Raw genomic sequence first — 22,732 nt, 5'->3', positions numbered from 1 at the left:
AATTTCTGTCTGGTTCGTTTTTTATATGGGGGAGAAGGGGGGGGAGAGGGGAAAAATGAGAAAAATGGGATAAAACGCGCATAAAATAAAAACTAAGGGGAAAATGAGAAAAATGATCATCAAATTTTTAGGTATGGTCCTTAAAAACCGAATGATATGTGTCTCGATGTTGTAGGATGATATTTGTAGGAGGAGATAGATTTTCTAAAGTACCCCTTTTTAGCCGTTTTCTATGAATTTCACGTTTTCTATCAATTTTTTTGAAAAAATCATACAAGCAAAATGTTCTTATTTTTACATTTTACGTATGTATGTGAAGTTTCATGATGATCGGATAATAACTGTAGAAGTTTTTCCGGAGGGTAGCCGGTCCCCTTAAATGCTCTCAGTTTTCAGCAAATTGGGATAATAAACTAAAATTACGAACGTCCTGCCAAAAATGGGACAGCTAGCCTTGAATAACAATATATACATTACAGCTATTTTCTTTGAACTATCAGCTACAACCATGAAGTCTACGGTGCCATTACGCCACTTTCTAATAACTGCATCATTCGAAACGCTCTGTAATTCATTGATAACGCGCTGCAAATCAAGCATTAAAATAATATTAATTTATGGTGGGAATAAAATAGGTATTAATCGAGCAATTAAAATCCTTTACGACTGTCAATTTATATAATATGATATGTGAGGCATTAAATTGAATGCCTATTTATAATTTATGAAAATATTGGCCGCAAAACACCCAAACCTTCTGAAATTACACCATATCAACATTAAATATCCGAGCGATTAACTATATTGGCTTATAGGTCAAGAAAAATGAACTGAGATCATAACTCGCAACGTTTTTGTGTCCGTGGACATGAGTCGTACAATAGAGAATTCAACTCGTATGAGCTCTAAATTTGGCTGAACTCCTGAATGAATAAAAAAATATAACTCAGTACTCACTGCAGTGAGTGACAGAGAGCGCATTTTCTCGTCGACGAAAACTTGAGGTCACGGACGGACGGACAGACGGACGGACAGACAGAGAGACGGATATGGCGAGCACAATAGTGCATTTTTTCCATAAATGAGAAAATGCGCTAAAAATTACTTGACTTATTTCTTCAATGCTTGGCGCTATGTAGGAAGCCTTCAAATTGCCCTGAAATTTTTTCCATGAAGTCTAACTATTTTGGTATCTAATAATCCAATCAATCATAATCAATTAATGGCACAAATAACTTCATGCTTTTATTTGGGTCTATTTATTCTTTAATCAAAATCAAATTTTGCGTTTAGGAAAAAAATATCCAAAGCAGGAAGCTTTATGCAATTAAATTACCAATTTTGAAACGAGTCAACGTTAATTTATTCGGACGAGTAAATATTTTTAGCTGTAGCGCGAATTCATTCTTTGCCAATTAAGCAAGACTGGCATATAAGTATCATTTAAATTTAAAATCAACACATAAATAATAGAACATGGCCAGCTAATTTGCTTCATGGCGCTGTTAAAATGATTAAAAAAGGCGAGCTATTCAGACAAATTTAATATATGAAGCATTTTGTCAAACATATCTTTCTTGTAATTTGTTCAAAAATTGATTTAAAAAATTTGTCCCATGAGAAGGCAAATATAAAGCACCTGAAATTAGAAGTAATTTAGTTAATTCTGAAAAAAGAAATCAATATATTTATGATGCCTAATGATCGTCAATAAAATGACCCGCATCATAACGATGATGCTAATTCATAGGAGGCACGATTCTCAAATCCAAATCAAATTATTCGAAAAAATGTTATCCTAATTTTTTGGTTGCTTGATCTCGAGTGCAGACGCTTTTAGTCATCTCGAAGATAGAACGAATTTCTTTCAACGTGAATTCAGTGACAAAAATGTTTCACAGTGCATATTTACAATTTCATGCCAAACGGCTTATCGATATTTCTGATATCTTCAGTTCTTATTAAGGTTTACGTGTTATTAGATGCATGAATAAGGAATTAAAGGCTAAGAATTATTTGAATTAAGAACAATAATGAATGTAGAAGAATAGCTACGTGATGCCGCGCAGAATAGCTGCGTGATGCCGCGCAGAATAGCTGCGTGATGCCGCGCAGAATAGCTGCGTGATGCCTGTCTCTTATACACATCTAGATGTGTATAAGAGACAGCGTGGTGACTGCGCTTCATGCTTCACACATTACAAGCACATATGGTGACTGCGCTTCATGCTTCACACATTACGACAAGCACATGGTGACTGCGCATTAGTGCATTAATGCGATAACTTCAATTACAGATACTCTCTAATACATTCCTCGAGCTACTACAATAAATAAAAATTTCACAGGAGAGCGCCTGTATTTGGATCTTTCCATTGCAGCGCTCTCAATTTTTTACTAAGAATAATAGACTTACTTGAATTATTTTTGCTTCAATACCTCAGGATAGACTTCGGGAACTTGCTATAGCGGATATCGCCGTGCTGTCTTAGCCCGTTGTGTATATGGCATTCATCCTACAACATATCAATCAACGCTTTCTTAGCCTTCTAGCAGGGTAATATAATATTGAAAGAATCCTTATAAGATTTCAAATTCCAAATTTTCTGTGACAAAAGTACACGCGAATTAAGAATGGAGAAACGGTTTATTCATTAGCCCATGAAATGAGCATTGTATCAAAATCTTTTATTTTATGCGTCGCATCAACATATTATTTCCATTCGTGTAAAATTTATCAATTCACGGAACACTCCCTATATGAATTTAAAAAGATTTTGCCACAAAAATCTATCCGACGGTACAGGTAATTCCCGTTGACATTTATAATATTAGAATATAATCTTCTTACACAGATTGAGTTTTTTATTGGGTCGAAATTAATCACTATTTCTGAATATTTTAATACAATGTAAAGCGGAAATTATTTCATTCCGACAACAATCTTGAAATCATATATCTATCTGACTCCAAATTTAGAAATTTTTTGCTTGTTGGGCATGCATCCGTGGACTCTTCAGTGATAAATTTAATACATCACACTTTATCGTTTATTATCATAAGCTGGGAGCAGCCAGCGACGTTTAAGTCTTGGCATAGCTTATGCTTGCTGCGTATTTTAGTCCCGTGTCTTCGAGGACGAAAAATAGAAGCTAAACTCGCAGGTAGCGACACCGACCGGCACCAGGCCATGGCGCGAGGAATATGCAGACACTGCACGTGACAGCCTCACAATTTGGGGATGAAAATGAAAGATTTTGTCGACTCATCACGCACTATAACCATTTGACAGTCGCGGGGATAACATGAGACAACCACGCACTTTAACCATTTGACAGTCGCGGGGGATAACATGAGACAACAACCCTTCCTAATTCTTCCTCAACTGCAGCTTACGGCGGTCAAAGAAATTTGGGTCATCATTGAGCATGAACCAAAAGTCATCAGCAGACCAAAAGTAGCCAAGATGAATTCAATTTACATCACTTGCGATTATGATAAATCAACTCCTGGTCATTAATCTATACTTTAATGTTAATCGAAAATTAGATAACTGATGCTATTCGCGAAGCATTCGAAGAAGTATGCAACCGTCGAACTCAATTAAAGAGTGATCTTCAAACGTTTCTGTAAATATGCTCGAAGTTTAAAATCTTTTTCTTAATACTTGTGCACATGCATGCACAAGTATTAAGTACGTCAAATCGTCGAGGAATTTTTCTCCATGCTGCTTCAAGGAAAGTAAAATCGAATTCTTCAAGATTCACGAGAATTCAGGAAAAAAAACTCCTCAAAAATGATAACATACTTGCTCCCATGCGCAAATGCGACCCAACGTTACTCCTAAAACCACGTTTCAAGTTCCAATAATTACCTCCATGTAATAGCCAAATTTAATCAGACGCATAATTCCCATTTCACAGCCTAATATCAACTACGGGAATGATTCTCATGGTATTCGATCCAACCAACAAAGAATGGAAATGATACTTGATAATTTTACAATTATATTCCCACATTCAAAACTATCTAAGGGGTATCACTTTATTCTTTCTGCCTCACTGTTCAATACTCTTACAAATAATCGACACAAAATTTGTACGTTAAAAATAAAGGTATAACGATGCTTAATCTTAATACATAAAAAAATTCTCTCAATCCTCATTCCCGATTCCTGGAACTTCGTCATGCCGCACACAATTCCCACCGAAACTACAGCAGGCGAATCCATGTGAGGTCTCGTGAGCGACCAGGAGAACCAAACTCCGTCCAGTTCTGACAATTGAAACTTGGAGGCGAGGCGCTGGACTGAGATGCAACTAATAGTTGGGAGACCAGAGAGTTTAGGTGTTGCACGCAGCTTCCTAACATCGTAAGTTCACAAGAATTTCGAGTTTCATTTATAGTTCCGACTTCCAATGATCTATTTGGATTTCGATTTCGCTTTAACGAAAGTCCAAGTTCCGATATTCATTGCACTTTTCAATCAAATGTACCGATTAGATTTGAAAGCCCATTGAGCATTAAATACACCTCTAATCTTGTTGGAAGAAATTGTTTAATTCGGAAATCGAGCCTAAAACCCGTCTAATCTTCTCGGTAGATGATTTTTAATTCAATAATTTAGAATTAAATACAAATCTAACAAATTTGCATTTCACACGCACAGTTCAATATAATGTGATATAATATAATATAATATAATATAATATAATATAATATCTTGACTGCTTAAATCGCAAGTTTATCAAAAATGTATAAACAACGAAAATAGCCAGAAAATTCACCATCTCTTAAAAAGGAAAACATTTCGGAGACCAGCTCCATCATCAGTTCAAAACCTAAAACACAGGTACAAACACTTAGCAATTAATTCACATTGAAGCATGAATCGTCAAATGAAAAACGAGTAAGAATGAAATATACATTGGCAGGCAAACCTATTTATTTACAATTTCGAGGGGATCTGAACTGTTGGCGGCTTTTAAACTTGGCTTTTGTTTAAAAATGTAAAGGGACACTAAAATTCGCAGTTCGGACACACCGGTCGTTGTGGCTGAAATTCGAAAATCTCTATCGGACATTGGCAAGTTGCACTACTTGGCATGAACGCGTACTGCTGAAAGAGGGGATTGCGCAAGCAGGTTTACTGTTCTAAAACTCCTTCCTTTATGCTCCGCCAGCCTAGTATAAAGGTTGCGACATGTCATACCGACATACGCAGATGCGCATAGCGCACAACTATATTGATAAACTAGGGACGATCGCATAGGAACAGTGTATTTAATATAATATTAGTATATTTGATCATTTACCTTACGATATATCCGATATAAATCAATATTAATCATTTAGTGCACAATAATCTGCTTAAACTGTTCCGGATTTACTTGAGTAATCTTCAATACCTCAAAACTACAATATATGGACAATTTGTACGTCCAGAGGAGACATTTCATCAAATTAGCAGCACATCTCAAATAACGGTTTACATGGGAACACAAAACCGGGATATTTTGCGGCCCAAAAATATATTAGAAGTCAACTGTTGTGATCCTATACTCGTATATAATTGTGTATTGTGATCCTATACTCGCAAGATACAATAATTTAAAAAACTTCGAGCGACGTCGGTGAGGAAATTTTCTCCACTTAGACTTAAACAAAATTTTCGGGTAGGTTAGAGGGTACAAATTTCCGACAAATATTCAAAGTCAATTACTGCGCAAAATTCTCAAATAAGTTTATATAACTGTCAAGCTGATGGTATATCAATCAACACTGTAAATGTAGTAATTGATCTTTTCAATAAAGCACGATAATACTGCGAAGATTTTTTCTTCGCTCACTAAATACAGAAGCTTACAAATGCATTCCTTTTACCCTCAAAGTTTACTTTATCGATCATATTAGTGGAGGCATAACATTGCAACGGCCAAATAATCCCAGGTTTCCTTCAATAATTTGATAACTTAGGTGCTACAGTGCTAATTCAATATTAGAAATAGATAAAGTTATCACTTCTACTTTTTATAGTAAAATATCATCATAAATACAATGTATATGAATGATTGAGTGAGGTTTTCTAAAACCTCTGTAGGTCAAACAAAATGACAAGATTAGGCAGCACGTTTACGTACAAATAATTATTTCGATATTTTCATTGTAGGAAAAAATAGAAGCCAAAATAAAAAAAAAATAAATCACTTAGCCCTTAATTTGAAGATATATGCCTTCTATGATTATACAGTAACTGACACAAATCTTCTTAAATTTTTCACCAGGTAAAATGTAAACAAATCCGACGTATTCAAAGTTGTACGAGTCGGGATCGGCCAAATTGCGGCGCCTTGCAAGACGTTACCGCAATTAGAGGGGAAAAAATTCCCACAGCAAGCCGGTGTGGGCAGACAAGTTTTTGCTAGTGTAATTAACCTGCATCTCAGAAGCATGAACAACTGCAGTTGTTTTCTTCGGGTCGTCTTATATAAGAGATGCTAAGCAGAGAATGCATAACGTAAATGAATTCGCCACGAACGTTTATGGTTAACAGACACAATGAGACGCCTCGTGGGTTAAATAACGACTATTTAAGGATCACGTACAGCAGGTTAGCAAAAGAACCTCTTTACGATCTTCCGAAAAATTTAACGGTGTAAATCTGAAATTTATGTATTCGCAAGCCAAGCATTGAAAACTATCAACAAAATTATCCGTTTCTTCATATATACCTATTTAAAAAATCGAAGAAGCCTTCATCAAGAGTAAACAAAACTGTCTTAAACTGTCCTAAATTCTTAGAATTCCACAGACGAGCTCAGAGGATGGATCAAAATACCAGCTGAAAACCTTGTGAATGATACAGTTATCTTCCCGCTAAGTCTGACGAGAAGGTATGTGCCAAGCATGTGAAAAATAAGCTCAAAAGATGGCTGAAAATTTTGAACTATCGTGAAGAAAAGAGTCATAGAAGAGAGACTCCATAATGAAAACTATGTTCAATGGAGAATTGCAAGCTTGTAACTGGGCACGACAATGTCGGATGCACTGCACATGCTGAATAGTACATCGACAATAAGATCGATAATACTAACGCTCATGAATCCTTACGTGACGCATGTGAAGCAAGTTTTAAATTTAGTTATAGATTAAAAATTGAAAGAAATTATATTAGAGAAGAAATTATAGATTAGAAATTTATTGAAATTATAGAAATATAATATAGATTAGAAATTTAAGTTATAGATTAGAAATATATTTATAGATTAGGTTACAAGAAGTCATTCACTCTAAAAAAACGTAAAAAATTATTGAACGAAATTAAATGTACCCAAAAATTTTGAGAGAATTGAAAATTATCGGAGAGCATATGACGTGACGGTGTGCAGAGACTCATTAACTGCCGTCAGATGCAGTGGCAGAGCAGAGCGGGGCAGCGCTTAGCGGCTATTTTTATGCGTGTCCGAGTTATCAATGAAGCGTGGGCCTCAAACACGGCCCATGATAGCCTTTGACATCTACGCGTGTACACGCTTCACTAACGCTTCACAAACGCATTACTAACGCCGCTAGTCTTGTGGAATGCTCTCGAGGCAACGCAACGAAAGAATGACTAAAAATATAACTCAGTACTCACGGCAGTAATTGACAGAGAGCGCATTTTCTCAAAATCGACGAAAACGTGAAGTCACAGACTGACAGACGGACGGATGGACGGACGGACGGACGGACGGAAGGACGTGACGAGCACAATTACGCCTTTTTAGCGCATTTTCTCATTTGTGGAAAAAAATGCACTATTGTGCTCGCCATGTCCGTCTGTCTGTCCATCTGTCCGTCCATCCGTGACCTCAAGTTTTCGTCGACGAGAAAATGCACTCTCTGTCACTCACTGCAGTGAGTACTGAGTTATATTTTTTTCATATATGAGAAAATACGCTAAAAAGTAGCGAAGCAGTGAAACGCACGTGTGAAGAATGACTGGCGTAATGGGGATAATAAGATAAATATTCCAATAAGTTAGGCAAAGGAATATGTTTAGTGAGAAGAGAGAAAATTCACAAAGAAACAACTTTAAATACAAGTCTGTTAGCCGTTGAACAACTTTCAACATCGGTTAATCGAATACGAACTGATATTCTGGAAGTGGCACGGCTCCAGTGTCTCGAGTTTAAACGAAAAAAATTAATACTTTATCACACGTATATAGAAATGAAACTATCATTAAATAAATAAAAACTAAATAATGAATATTTAGTTTCTTATATGAACTGAACACATGAATTTATATGAATATTTTATGAACTGATTATTAAACAAATAAAAATAATCAGTTCATAAAATATTCAATGAAGTTTAACTAAAACTGCGTCAAGTGATGAAACCTATGCCCGCGTCCTGAACATGAACTTATATAAATTCTAACACATTCAGCAACTTCTAAACTCGTACCAGGGAGGTCCTGATAGCATAACCGCTTAAACCAATATCGCCACGCAACGAAGTAATGCGGAAATTTACGTACAATAAGTCCTTCGATTGGGAGTTAACATTCGGAATCAGTATTTTCTTAGCAAATAATTCGTTTCAAAGTCAGAGTCTCGGGATAAACTAAACTATCACGAGGAACAATCAGACTGCCAATAGTGCTACGTACTGCAGATCAAATAAAAACTGTGGTCGGTCACACGTGAATTATGCAATCGTTCGAGCGTTGAAAGGTACGTTTGGGTGACGATAAAAACCCAGAGAAATTCTCAGCAAGTGAAAAGGAAATCAATTGCAGGAAATAAAAAAAATGATTGTTGGGGATAATGTACTCGAAGTCCATTTTTGTGATCGTACCATCTAAATAAATTGAACAAACTTGCGGTGTTAATACACGTCCTCTAAATTGCGTGGGCCCGAAATGGGGCAAAAATGGACATCGATAAACGAACTTGCAGGATCTGAACCTTTTGAGGCAAATAGAAATGAGCTCACGGGGTCTAAACCGGATGACGAAAATAGCAAGGAACTCAAAGGAATTCAAACAGTATGAATAATATATCAATAAACTCACAAGGGATCGAACCAAATTAATGAGTATAACAATTAAGGAACTCACAGGAATTCGAACCAAATGAGGAATATAGCAAGGAACTCACAGGTATTCGAACCGAATGAGGAATATAGCAAGGAACTCGCAGGTATTCGAACCGAATGAGGAACATAGCAAGGAACTCGCAGGCATTCGAACCGAATGAGGAATATAGCAAGGAACTCACAGGCATTCGAACCGAATGAGGAACATAGCAAGGAACTCACAGGGATTCGAACCGAATGAGGAATATAACAAGGAACTCACGGGAATTCGAACCGAATGAGGAATATAACAAGGAACTCACAGGGTTTCGAACCGAATGAGGAATATGGCAAGGAACTCACAGGGTTTCGAACCGATGAGGAAAATAGCAAGGAACTTACAGGAATTAGAACCGAATGAGGAATATAGCAAGGAACTCACAGGGATTCGAACCGAATGAGGACTATAACAAGGAACTCACAGGTATTCGAACCGAATGAGGAATATAGCAAGGAACTCACAGGTATTTGAACCGAATGACGAGTATAGCAATTAAGTAACTCACAGGTATTCGAACCGAATGTGGAATATGGCAAGTAACTCAGGAACTTGAACCTTTGGAGGTATATTGCAAGGAACTCGCAAATGTTCGAACCGATGAGGAATACAGCATTGAACTCACAGGGGCTTGAACCGTATACGATATCAAGAGGCGGGACGATCGAAAGGAGGCCGGCATGGTACCGAGGCACTGCTAACGCGTGTGGCACTGCTACAGGCGCGTGTGGCACTGCTACAGGCGCGTGTGTCACTGCAGCCAAGCTATGTGAGACCATCTGACTCACGCAGTGCCAGCTACACGGCAGCCACCTGCCTGGCAACCTACCGCCTGCCGTCTACCCGAAACCTAGCTCAGCCACAAACACATGGACACACATCGTGAATAACATCCTAGAACAAATCCCTTCACTCCTGGTTGAGTCCTGGCAAGAAATTGTGCTCTAATTCTTCGTGAAAATAAGTGTGATATATAAATTCTTAGCTGAAATTAGCGAATTCCGAGCGATGATAAAATTACCAAAAGTTTTAATTGGAGCAAGTGCCACGAATTCATTTTTATCATCACAAACGCAGTTAATTCTCAATTTAGATGGGAAATATCATCATGTGAATTAGCATTCGTTGATTAATTATTGCAGAGCCATAGCACATACAGTTTTGAGTTAGCAACAACACACTTGAGACTATCCTGCTTGGAAATAATTAGTTTGTTATTATTACCGTTTAAGAGGAGAAATGACGTTGATGAGGAAGTTTCACGTTGCTGCAGCGGGAATGTTTTCAAGAGAAACTGTAGGTTTCATAGGAAATGTACAACTTCTGGCGCAATAGAAAATATTGAGGATGATGCTGGTGTAGGAGGTCAAGCAAATATATTGGGTAATGCATGGAGGGGAACGAAGGTAGCGAATTCTTATAAAGGGTATGACAAGTTGTTTTCAAATTAGTTATACGTATATGCATATAGCAGTAATACCGAGTCCGGGAGGAATGCCGACATCGAACGAGGAATGCATGCTAGGAATGCTGAGGTTGCATCCCTATATGGCACTTTCCCTCCCCTCGGATAATTTTTCGCTAAGTTTAAACTCTTGGTGGAAGTTGCCATCAAGTTTGGAAGTTTAGCATTTGATTTCACGCGTGAGCGTCTGCATGGAATAAGAATAGTGCAGTCGGGGCTCGGGAGAAAGGCTCCCGAGTTGTTAAAGCTTCATCGGATATCTTAAAGTTGGTTGTGTCTAATCTTCTGAAGCTCGATCAGTAATTCTAAATTCGGAAACGCGCAAAACATTGCATGAATATTCTGATTCATTTAAATCAATTCATAAGCCATTGTAAAATAAAAACTTGAAATCATACGACAAATAAGTACAGAAAAAAACGAAATTATTTCTGCCTTCCTGCTACATAAGATAAGAATAAAATAGCATTTGCCATCAAAAGTTTCTCCTAGAGGTAGTACGAAGTATTGAAGGGTGGATATGCTGTTCAGATTTTTGGTTTTCACACTTCATTCAACGAAAGTTTAAAGTATATCCGCACCGTTACGAATTTACGAAGTCTGCAGCAAATTTAGCGGGCGTCCGGCAATTTAAATTATGAGCTTATCATTATATTCGTTCAGAATATTCCCTGACCATCACCGAAACAAAAAATACTATTAGCAAAGTTTTAGTATATGTAAGACGCATTGCAAAAAGACATGAACATTTAATATTCATTTAAATTAATAAAGCCTTCATTTAAAGCCTTCGTGAAATCAATCTCAATTTTTTTTAATCTGAAAGGAGCACTGACGAATTGTGACAAAATACTTTTTTTCTATACGATTACCGTCAGACAAATTTCTGCGAGAAATTTGCCCTTAAAAAGATCCCGATTCTCCACCTACACTTCAAGCATAAATAAGCAGTTGAATTAGGAGTAAACTGTGAGTTTTGCGAAGTAGAATCGTTATTGAGCTTTTATTCAATTGAAATTTATACCGTTAATATCTCTGATGAAGGCAACCCAATTTAAAACAATGGTAATATGCACTCCGCCAAAAGAAGCGAAAATTTCAGCGTAGAAATTGAATTTATTAAATCAATTCTGCAGTGGAATTTAAAATGGGCACATTCTAAAAGTCAAATGATACACAGGCACATATTTCTCACTGTTCGACTTCGATGGTGAGCGATGGTGCAGTTCTGATGATCTGATGAGCGTCGCTGAGCGTCAGAGCGTCCGCGTCGGCGCCGTTCAGAGCCCGAATGCGCGACCCTGCCTTGAGTCCCGCGCTGCTAGCCTTGCCGCTAGATGCTACCTGTAATTAGCCAATAATTTATTAGTTATTATTCAGCGGGACGCGGTATTAGTTATTATTCAGTTATTATTTCGAGAGGAAAGAAGCATCAGCTTAGCACATGCACCTCCACATAGTTTGTTAGGCCAGAATTTTCGGACGCAGAAGTGTTTCATTTTAAGACCAAAATTCGTATATGCCTTGGCTTGAAACCTGATAAAATTAAGCCTCAAAATAACTAAATTTTTGGACTAGAAAGAAGAATAAAATGTGAACTGAAGATAACTTAAGATAAACATTAAAGGTCAGTATGACTAACTAGTTGGTGATTCCTCACATTGCACCATGGATGCAACCCCGACATGTAATTAAACAATACGGAAATGACTCAGAATGACGATCAGTTTATTGATGCTTATCGAGCAGTATTGTTCACCGCAGGCATACTTAAGTAATGAGCCAATTCAAAAATGAAAATAATGAGATGGTTATGTAATTAGCGAGCTTCGTTTGCAATCAAATTCAACAAACCGCTACAGCACTAGTCAAAATTCGTGGTCATGGCCTATAGAAAATATAACCATGACACTTGAAAAGTTAAGGTTCTATGATACAACTGTTGAAATTGTAGAATTTATTCGTTATATATCAGAGTCAAAGAAGTAGCATTATGACTGATTTTAATCGGTTCAACCTCATGACACGCAGCTGATTGCCAGTGGTCGATCATCAAGCACTGCAACATTTAACTTGGTGAGTTAGCGGTATTTAGATGTGCTGGCAGTCAAGTACCATCCGCGCACTTGATACAGCAATTTTTAACACCATAGCTGATAATTAACTTGTTATATTTATTATTTGTATTCCATTTAGCCTACAGTCGGACACTTAACAGCAGAAGTTCATCGTACAGGAGACTATTAGAATCATTGTTAAATCGAATGCGACGGCAGGAACTGAGCCTGCTATACGCCAGTAATTGCGAACATAAATCAATCTTACATCAGCGACGCCAACCGTTAGTAAACGAATATTTGCCGCTTGTGTTCCAGCTAAAGGAATATGACAATGTTCTGCATTACCTACATCACATTAACCACTCAATCATCTAATTTAATCACAAGTTAACAAAGAATTTAAAGTAAAAAAAAAGGACAAGTAAACTCCCCATAGCTCCACTGAACGAAGATTTAATGAATTTACTCGGCATTTTCTTTGCTTTTAAATTAATTTCTTCCAACTAGGCAGTGCTAAATATCTGCCTATACAGTACGCCATCGCCGCTAGCTGGCGCGTTCCCAATGCAAGACTAAGCTTCGACCATCCGTCTTGCCGCGGGAAGTTTGCCGGATCCTTTTATCCCAGCGGATCTTCCTCCACATTACTGTTCTATGCTGCTGATCTATAGGTCTTGTCATTCAAAGAGGCTGGCAATATGGCAATAGCAAATACTTAACTCATTATCCAGCAGTATTTATTGTATATATTGCCGGATAATGCGGTCGTCAACCATTATATAGGCCGTCAATCATTTGAAGCTGGAGGCGAAAAGTTAGAGCGCATGACCCAGTAGTTATAATATTCACATTTCTCACTGATAATAGGAACAAAGATTAAAGATGAATGGTGTGTTCGCATTCAAAAATCATAATAATTAAGACGTGAGCGAAACTTTTCGAGATTTACTACGGAATTCTTCTTGAGCTCAGAGAATGAGTCGACGCGTAGGGGTCTGCCTTAAACTCTGTAATACTAATTACACGTGAAAAATTAATACAACAGACATAAAAGTGAATGAAACTGTAGAAAATTATAATTCAAATTATATTTATGGTTTTCGAATCTATCGAATCTATTTCTATTTTCAAAGGTTTTCGAATCTATCACCGAGCATCACTTCATAAAAAATCAGGAGTTATGAAAAACGCAAAAATGTCAGAAACTTGCATTGTTCTATAGGTGCTTATATTGAATAGTTCTACCAACTATCCGAAATTTTGTTGAATAAGTAAGGAAGGAACTCTTCCTTAGAAAACACGACAAGTAAATCAAAACTTGTGACTCGTATATTCCCAGGCAATGAAAGATAACTCGGCAGAACTCGAGTATATAAAGAGGCTGCAAACTTACGAGATCTTCTTTATTTTTGCGGCCCGAGACTCTAAACTTCAGCATGGCGGAGACAGCGTCATAATATTAGAGTTTTTCCAGCAAGCAATCTTCTGTAATTGAAATACAGAGAGGAAAGAAGAAAAGGAGCCTTTGTTTTTAGATGGAGAATAATAAAATAGAGAATAAAGTTCGACGTCTCAGTCCAACTTGCAAGTTTTACCGATTTAAATTGAATTCTGTTAGGGTTTGAAAATAAAGACTTTCATTATATAGACCAGGATATGTATTTCAGAAAAGTGTGTATTAATTTTAAGGTATCTTTAATGTCGTTAATGAATAATTCACAATTATAAGTTTAAATAATTCCAATAATATTAAAAACATATATCGTGCGCGATACGCTTGCCTACATAATTTTTGCCAGCATTCGGCAAAAAAATTTGTTCCAATATTAGCCCAGGTCGTGATGCAATTCCGTAAGCTCCAGAGAGTGGAAAAAATAGGTGAAATATTTTAACAGAAGCAACCCCCAGCCAATATCCGAACTGCTAATTGGGGAATTTTTTAGAAATTAATGAAACTCGAGTTAGTCTAGTTAGTTAGAATTTTGCATAGTTAGTTTTATTAACAAGTTAATTAGATATAACTAACCTTAATAGTTTTTTCTTTTTTCCAATTTGAAAAAAATGGATCAAAGGCTTGTTTTACAGCTGAAAGCCTCTCATGCATTTTAAAGCTTTTCTAATGACAAAGTGAAATCAATATTTAAAAAAAATGTGAATAGGTTGAACAAAAACACATTCTTGCGTACCTATTAATCACTTTCAACTCTAATACTGAATAATTTCCAGGACTTCACGTAGGATATTAAGAAAAAATAATAAATAACTTCGATAAGAATTTTTGGGATACGGAAAATCCCAAATGAATTTAATTTTACCAATATTCATTTGTAGTGTGTAAATGAGTAACATTCAATTAGACTAAAATACCAAACATTTTACTTATGAAGCAATATAAGTCATAATTGCACGAGTCCATTTTTCTGTACTGGATTGAAAAATCCAGTACAGTAAAATGCACGCCAGACGAACGACATGAAAACTGTAAATATCTACGCGGACTTGGAAGAATGAACGTCACTTTATTCACTTTATAAAAATGGCTCAAGTTGCAATCAAAACAATCTCGTGAACCTCAATGTTCTTGCACCACAATTCCGCCGTGAACTGCAAGTATTGACCGCAGTTAGAGGTCATCATATACATTATTTTTCTTAATCACTTAATTTCATGAAAATTTCACTCTCCAAAGAGTAGCCATTAAAACACACGGGTCGTGATAATGTTGTAAAATAAAATTAATGACAATAATTACACGACCACAAATCAGCGATTTCTCAATTAGTCACAAGCATCCAATTATTCTTATGTTGTAACTAAATGCAATCACCATTTTTATCATACATTAATAGTCAACCGAAATCACTATGATAGCTCCATAATGGACACCACGACAGTGCCATAAGGACAGCGACGCGTGGCGCAGTGTAATGGCCGGCATGGGCGAGCTGTGCTGCGGTGTCGCGTGACGCAGGCCGCTGCTGCTGCTCGGGTTACGCGCAGTCAAGCTGCATGAAGTGCGGTATTGTGTTGTGCTGTGTGATGGTCAATGTGCTGTGTGATGGTCAATTTCTAATAATAATGATTAGTTTTCGATAAAACTTAATGGAAACGACGCAGAAAAATCAAGATTGACTAATACAGTAGGAATAAAAAATCACTAATTAGATATGCTACGATGCTTTAGGATTACGTATTTCTGGAGCCCTCGTTTAAGTCAATTTAATACTGACATGCATCGAGGTTCAGTCGTACGAAGAGAAAGCATTCAGTTTCTACGAACATATTTTACATAACGATTTAATATAATTGCGTAGAGCTTATCCCAGTCCAATCATGAATGAATAACAAACAAGGAAATTTTTCATCACCTAAAGTGCCGAAATCTATAAAAAGAAAGTATTAATTACGTCTACACGAGAGATTATCAATGATCGATTTGATTCTTACTATTTCCAGAAGCACGCATTCTGAGAGAGGCGTGAGCTTGCATTTCGTACTGTTTTCAAGGACCCCCTTTGCATGCTCTTTAGTACGACTTGGAAAGATACAAATGATGCAACAACAATTTTTCAAACAAGCTTTAATGTTCTTACCACTATGGCACGTTATCCAGGTTAAATTTACTATTGTAAATATTCAAATAGCTGACCTATAAGGCTATAAATATTTTTGATGCTCAAGACCAAGATCGCTGGTGAAAAAACAAGAAACATTGATAAAAGTGAAGAATAGAAACCAGACATATAGTGCAAGAGGTAATGGTTAACTTTCCTCGGACGAACATAACACCACGAAATAAGAAGATCGAGTGCATGCTACAACAGGATGAACCAGGCATTAACACAGAACAATGCAAACTGAGCATTTCAACTGTGAGACACAGGAACAAAGTCGTACTCGAGTACGTATAAAAGTGGTTGTGGAATCTGACGGCGAAGAGGTCTGGGCGGTTATATGAGAAAAATTTGATAATTTGAAATGCGAAGACTATTAAAAGTTTTTTGCAGCGATGAAATTTGTTTCCTAAAGAAAACATTCCTCGCGTAAATGATGAAAATATTACCTTTACATGGTTTACATTGTACAATAACGAGTGCATGACTGCCACGACTTATGCTTGAATTTGGAATAAAACCTATTCTGTACTACATCTGAGACCTCTGGTGCTTTGCACTTCTCGTAGAAATGAATATGTCAGATATATTAAACAACTAACGCACTGACGAAACGATGTCCACTGTATTAATGAACCACAAATCAACTCTGAAAGGCACTCGTCAAAAGCCACATCAAGCTGCAGAACGAGTTTAATATTCTTTTCCGCTTAGCTGCCGTTCAGGGGTCCAGTTGTAAACATTGCATGGTTTCAGTACGTGACGGTGCGATTCTTTGTCTACTCATTGTGATGAACTTAACGATGTTTAAATAACTGACTGTCGGAACCTTTTTATTCACGAATGATACATAAACGATAAATGACGTGAATGATACTTAGCATTATCACGAATTTACCCATATTAATAAAAGTAATCTGATCATAAGATTAACGGAGAAGAGGAGCGGCAGGGTAGGAGAAAGCTACTATAAATAGTAGCTTTCAAACCCCGAAGCTCCATACAAGGAAGGAGTAATAAAACTGTACTACCAGCGATATATAAGGCCCGATACTAATGATGAATTCCTATTTCACATACATCTCAAATCGTATTGCAGTAGAATAGTAAGACAGGATATTAGCAATGCTACAGTAGTTTATCTAAAAGATACCTGTGCAGGTGGGAATCGAGTTTCATCTCACAAATTTCTGCAAGTAAATCTATGCAGGGAGAGTCCGAATAACGTCGCACTCTGCTACTGGATCATCAACTAGCTCTCTTTCTGCCTGATTAAACAGGACGGTTTACTTTATTCTTCTTGCTCGCTACCAAGAAATTCTGAATATGCTTACTAAATACTATAACTAGATGCAACACTCGTTCAGAATAAATTCTATTAAAAAATGCATCGCAACGGATGTTCAATTTTCTCATCAATTATTAAAAAATAACTCTAATTTTGCTTATAATTTTCGAAGAGACATCCAAATTTGTATAGTTCGCATTATCTGTAACCAAGTAACGTTTAGGCAGTCCTGAATCCCCTAACCGACGAACCATTCAAGACGCTCAGAATTGTTTCTGTGCCTTAGCTAAACATTCCGCAAATCCCGTCGCGCCAGCAGGACGGCCCATCAATTGATGGCCCCGGCAAACGCAATCAACTTCCGACAAGCTCACTACAATCCCCGTCTCGGGAGACCAGTGGCAGCAGATTGCTGCTTCTGGTCAGTCATCAAGAGATGAAGCTTGGCGGCAGCCAGCGAGAGATGGAGGAAGGAGGCAGTCAGCGAGAGATTGAAGGAAGGAGGAAGTTAGCAAGAGAAGGAGGAAGGAGGAAGTTAGCAAGAGATAGAGGCGGCAGTCAGCGAAAGATGGAGGAAGGAGGAAGTTAGCAAGAGATGGAGGAAGGAGGAAGTTAGCAAGAGATGGAGGAGGCAGTCAGCGAGAGATGGAGGAAGGAGGAANAATGTTTAAGGTTTAGCAATGAGAGATGAAAAACCGTCGAAAATCGAATTTTTTGGGGTTCACTATTTTTTTTAAGGGGGTTCTGAAACTTTTTTCGAGATGAGACCAACAGAAAAGGTTGTAAAATTTATCTGTACTACTGTGTGCAAAATTTGAAAAAATTCTGTAGGTTTTTTTCCGAGCTCTGAGCAAAAGTTTGAAAAAAACGACGCACCCGCCCCCGGTCTGGCTAGCACAATGAGCGAGCAGGGCAAGGAGCGAGCGACAGCTTAAACGGCCCTCCGGGCATTGGGCGACGAAGGTCGCCTGGCGCATCGAACTAGCACAATGAGCGAGCAGGGCAAGGAGCGAGCGACAGCTTAAACGGCCCTCCGGGCATTGGGCGACGAAGGTCGCCTGGCGCATCGAACGAGTAAAGACATCAAAAAATCTTGCAAAACGAGTAATTTGTAGCTTGTTCTTGCTGAACGCAACATCTCTCTAGCCAGCTTCCCTGATAGCTTGCCAGGTAAGCATCGCCGTTCATTCGCAACAGAAAATAGCGTTGCATCGTAAACTCGAGCGATGGCGTCCAAAAAGATTCCAGGCTGGCGATACAGGCAGTGATGGTCGGCACGCACTGGAATTGCAGCATTAAAGTCCACAGACTGATGGAGAGTAAGACGCGTCCGTCCTTCGTTCCAAGAAGTTCTTTTGAGAACTCGAAACGCATTGGTCAAACAAGACTGGCGGTATATCAGGAATTTAACGATTACACATTATCTTTCATTTGAAACGAGGAATGCCCTCCATTTTATATTCCGAGGAATGAAAACAGGTTTGGGAAAGTACGTAGATACATTATAACATTATTCTCATATAATTTGACAAATGCAGGATGGAATTTTTCGGTTCAATGTGAAAAGTGTTCACGCAATGCGAAGTCATTAGCCGATATAGTTCATCATTCAATATTGAAAGGCGTTTCATCTGTTCTCCCAACCAAGCCCTGGTTTAGAATGCATCATGTGTACAAAATATGAATAACTATATAAGTTAATATACCGTTGATCGGCAAATATTTACAGGAAATGTGTACTGTTGGGATACTAAGCGAAACAGAACTTAGCCTAACGAATACCAATTGGTAAACCTAACCCGACCCAAAATATTCATGGAAATTACCGGGTGGATCTACCAGTCATGAAATTACGCTCTACCTGGAATATATCTTCTACGAATGCATGTTAAGACAATATTGAATATTATCAGGTTATGAAAATGCACTATTCAATTTTAATTAACTGAAAAAGAACGATTTGTGCAAAATTTACTACTTTACTTTGGAAGCATGGCGGTTTTAATTTCTTCATCACTATCGATAACAAAAAAAAAAGATAATTATAATTGCGATTCTTAATCCTAGATTTAATTAAGGTTTATAATAAATCCTATCCTTCGTCCAATAGGCATAAGAGAATCACTTCAGCTCATTAACTGAGAACAATATTAATTGATGAGTTGACGAACTGTTAGTTGGTTCTATTAGCAAACCATGTTTCGACGTTGACAATTTTTTAAGCAAAATAATTCATTAAATTATTGTTACTCTATGAATTCGAGTCCTTATGGTCTCTGACCCCTTTACCCCAAAGATCTTTCTTCGCAGATCTAAATTAGATTATTTTTAACTAAGCTTCTACTTTCACTCCATCACCTTGCATTTAGAAGAAAATTGTTAATTACTTCAAAATTTTGGACTAACGCTTGCCAAACATTGCAATCAATTTGTTTGCTCAGGCATAGTTGTTACAAGATTGGGGGCACTGCCGAAATAAAATCGAATGCTTACCGGGGAAACTATTTAATAGGGAAATCAACGAAACACCATTTCTATTATTTCTAACAAAACATTTCACCAAAGTTTAAGATGTCTCTTGACAAGTAACTGGTTTGTTACGCTCACATTTTCCTCGTCATTGCTCACCTTACTATGCACTGCGACGCAATAGACCTGAAGACTTGTTTTGCAGAATTTAGACATTTTAAAAATGTTGATTAACTCGGAAAACTGAAATCACTTTGCGAAAGTGGCTACAAAACCAGGCTGGTATCATATTTACAAGAATTTTTAAACTAGAAATGACAATTTATGTTAGTCCAAGTCCTACATGTCTCGATTGAAATCGTCTACGTTCAAGATAACGCTTGCAGTACCTAATAATGGGCACCCGAGTTCTGTTTTAAAAAGTAAACGATTTATGCAAGCAATGAAGGGAAAAGCGTCAGTAAGCTGCACTTTTGCATGCTTTATCAATTAACTGACATTATTCTATGTTTTTGTCCCACTTCATCACAATTTAGGAATACTCAAGAGCGCGGAGAGGCTACAAATCTTTCCACCGAACTGAGATGATGGATGATGCGTCGCATGATTTTACCGCCCCATCCGTCACAGCGGGTCGTCTTCACAGGGACTTGTATCATAAAAACAACTTCTTGCGCCTAGCTAAAAAATTAATGACAGAAATTGGTAGGTTTTTTTGCAAATTTCTTCTCTAATTTTCCCATCATTTCCTCAATATGAATATACATAAGATTACAAAATAATTCGAAACAGGGAATTCTGATCGTCAGGTTGATTTATGGCCGAAGATTCTAGCGGGAATTGATGAAGAAACGGTTGGCCGGTGAAAGATTTACCTATTCAGTTAATTTTCACTTTCTGATATTTCAATAATAAGTTAAAAACACTGAAAGTAACTTACTATACTTAAATATTATATAGAAGATAATTCTTCCTAATTTTGATAATCCTTCTAGTACTTCGCTGATTTTGAAGGTCATTGGAGCAGCCTTGCGTTGCAATTTATGAAACAAAGTTAGTGTGCCATGTATTGAACAATTAATACATTGATAATTTTATCAAAATGATTCTGTCTTACAGAATTTCAAAAATAATCCCGGGTGGAGATAATTTAAAACTACATATCAGCAAGAAAGATTGTGTTGTTGCCGTAAATTTCTGTATAACCATGAATATGTTACTGAGGGCGATGAGACCTTGTCCATTTGCGGTACCAATTGAGTTATACAATTGAGTGTTCAAATTCAGTTAGTGACTGGCCTAGGTCTGAAGCCCGAAAAAAAAATCAAAAAAGGCCAAAAAATCGAACATATGCCGTCGAAAATTTTTTATTTTTCCCATTCATATTACTTTCCGTCCTACTCTAAATGAAAGCAATGAATATTTGAATGAATAAATTGCCAGGTTTCCTCTCCTGAGAAAACAATTTTCAGCATGAAGAGCCAAGAGGTCAGACCTCATAAGGTGCCTAGAATGCTCACTGGCACAACACAAAGCACCGAACGAGTGTAATCGCACTTGGGATTTGGGAATGTTCATTATGTACGTAATCTATATTCAAATAAGACAATAGTTTGGATCTGTTTCAAGAAACTTTTCAATAGAAATCCTTTAAAAAATATAACTCAGTACTCACTACAGTGAGTGACAGAGAGCGCATTTACTCGTCGATGAAAACGTGAAGTCACGGCCGGACAGACAGACGGACGGACAGACAGACGGACAGACGGGCGGACGGACATGGCGAGCACAACAGTGCATTTTTTCCATAAATTAGAAAATGCGCTAAAAAGAGAGCATTTATAACTACATGACTGATCAAAAAGAAACACGAACCAAACAACATTGATGTAGTAAATGAAACAAATATAGAGCCAATGTTGTTCAGTTCGTTGGTGGAAGACACTGATCAGGATAAGTTTCTACATTAATTCAGAAGCTATTAGAATAATTTCCTAAGTATATGTATATTAAAATATTACATGAATGCATAGGTTATTGATTTATGTATGTTGATCGCTCCTTGAGAAAAAGGAGAGATACGAATTTTTTCCACTCCGTTTGATCTTTCTAAGCATCGTTTAATGCTACAATTTATTATATCAAATCTTAATGGGATACTTTCCTTGCCTTCACAAGCACCGAAGAATCTTAAGGAAGCTTAGGACTTTATTTTTGTGCGCATAAAATAACACAGAGACGAGCATTTCTCCGGCTCCTTTACGGCACTTGAGGGCATTTTGAGAACTGCTGAAGAGGCGGCAATGCGAGACGCACAGGCCGTCTTTGTAATGCCTCAGTCGCTTTACTCAAGCTTGTGGCAGCGTCCAACGCTCAGCAAATAAAAGAAATAATATGCGTTTAAAAATTACTTTTTAGAGACAACGCTTCTAAAGAATCAAGTGTCACACGCAAGTGTGCAAAATTTCAGATCGATTGGAGAGGTAGAAGTGTGTTAAATATCGATTATAAGATTTGAAGCAGACAAACAAACAACAAGTGCAGAAGTAAAAGAGAAGTGTTGTAAAAAGAGATTCAAATGAAGATAACGTGTGGGCAAAATAGGACGCAGAATGTAGAGTGTATATTTAATATTCATATTTTTAGGCTCGAGCACTGCGTTACTTAACAATTTATTTTATTATTTGTTTTGATTTTCAGGTGTGTCAAAGTTAC

The 22,732-nt window shown here is 37.2% G+C and overlaps 1 protein-coding gene across 1 annotated transcript in view; it reads right to left on the bottom strand.

Moving 5' to 3' along the window:
- Window positions 1-14,094, bottom strand: part of LOC108676805 — a 210,579-nt gene extending 196,485 nt beyond the window's left edge. Inside the window, exons 1-2 of the mRNA XM_047883342.1 lie at window positions 14,040-14,094; window positions 11,782-11,930 (exon numbers count right to left, since the gene is read on the bottom strand). Coding sequence (XP_047739298.1) covers window positions 11,782-11,930; window positions 14,040-14,084 — 194 coding nt within the window. The 5' untranslated portion in view covers window positions 14,085-14,094. The remainder of the gene's footprint in view (window positions 1-11,781; window positions 11,931-14,039) is intronic.
- Window positions 14,095-22,732: the final 8,638 nt, after the last annotated feature.

This window comes from Hyalella azteca, unplaced genomic scaffold (genome assembly GCF_000764305.2).
Source record: "Hyalella azteca isolate HAZT.00-mixed unplaced genomic scaffold, Hazt_2.0.2 contig12663, whole genome shotgun sequence".
Classification (NCBI taxonomy): Eukaryota; Metazoa; Arthropoda; class Malacostraca; order Amphipoda; family Hyalellidae; genus Hyalella; species Hyalella azteca.
This window is presented reverse-complemented; position numbering and strand designations above follow the sequence as displayed.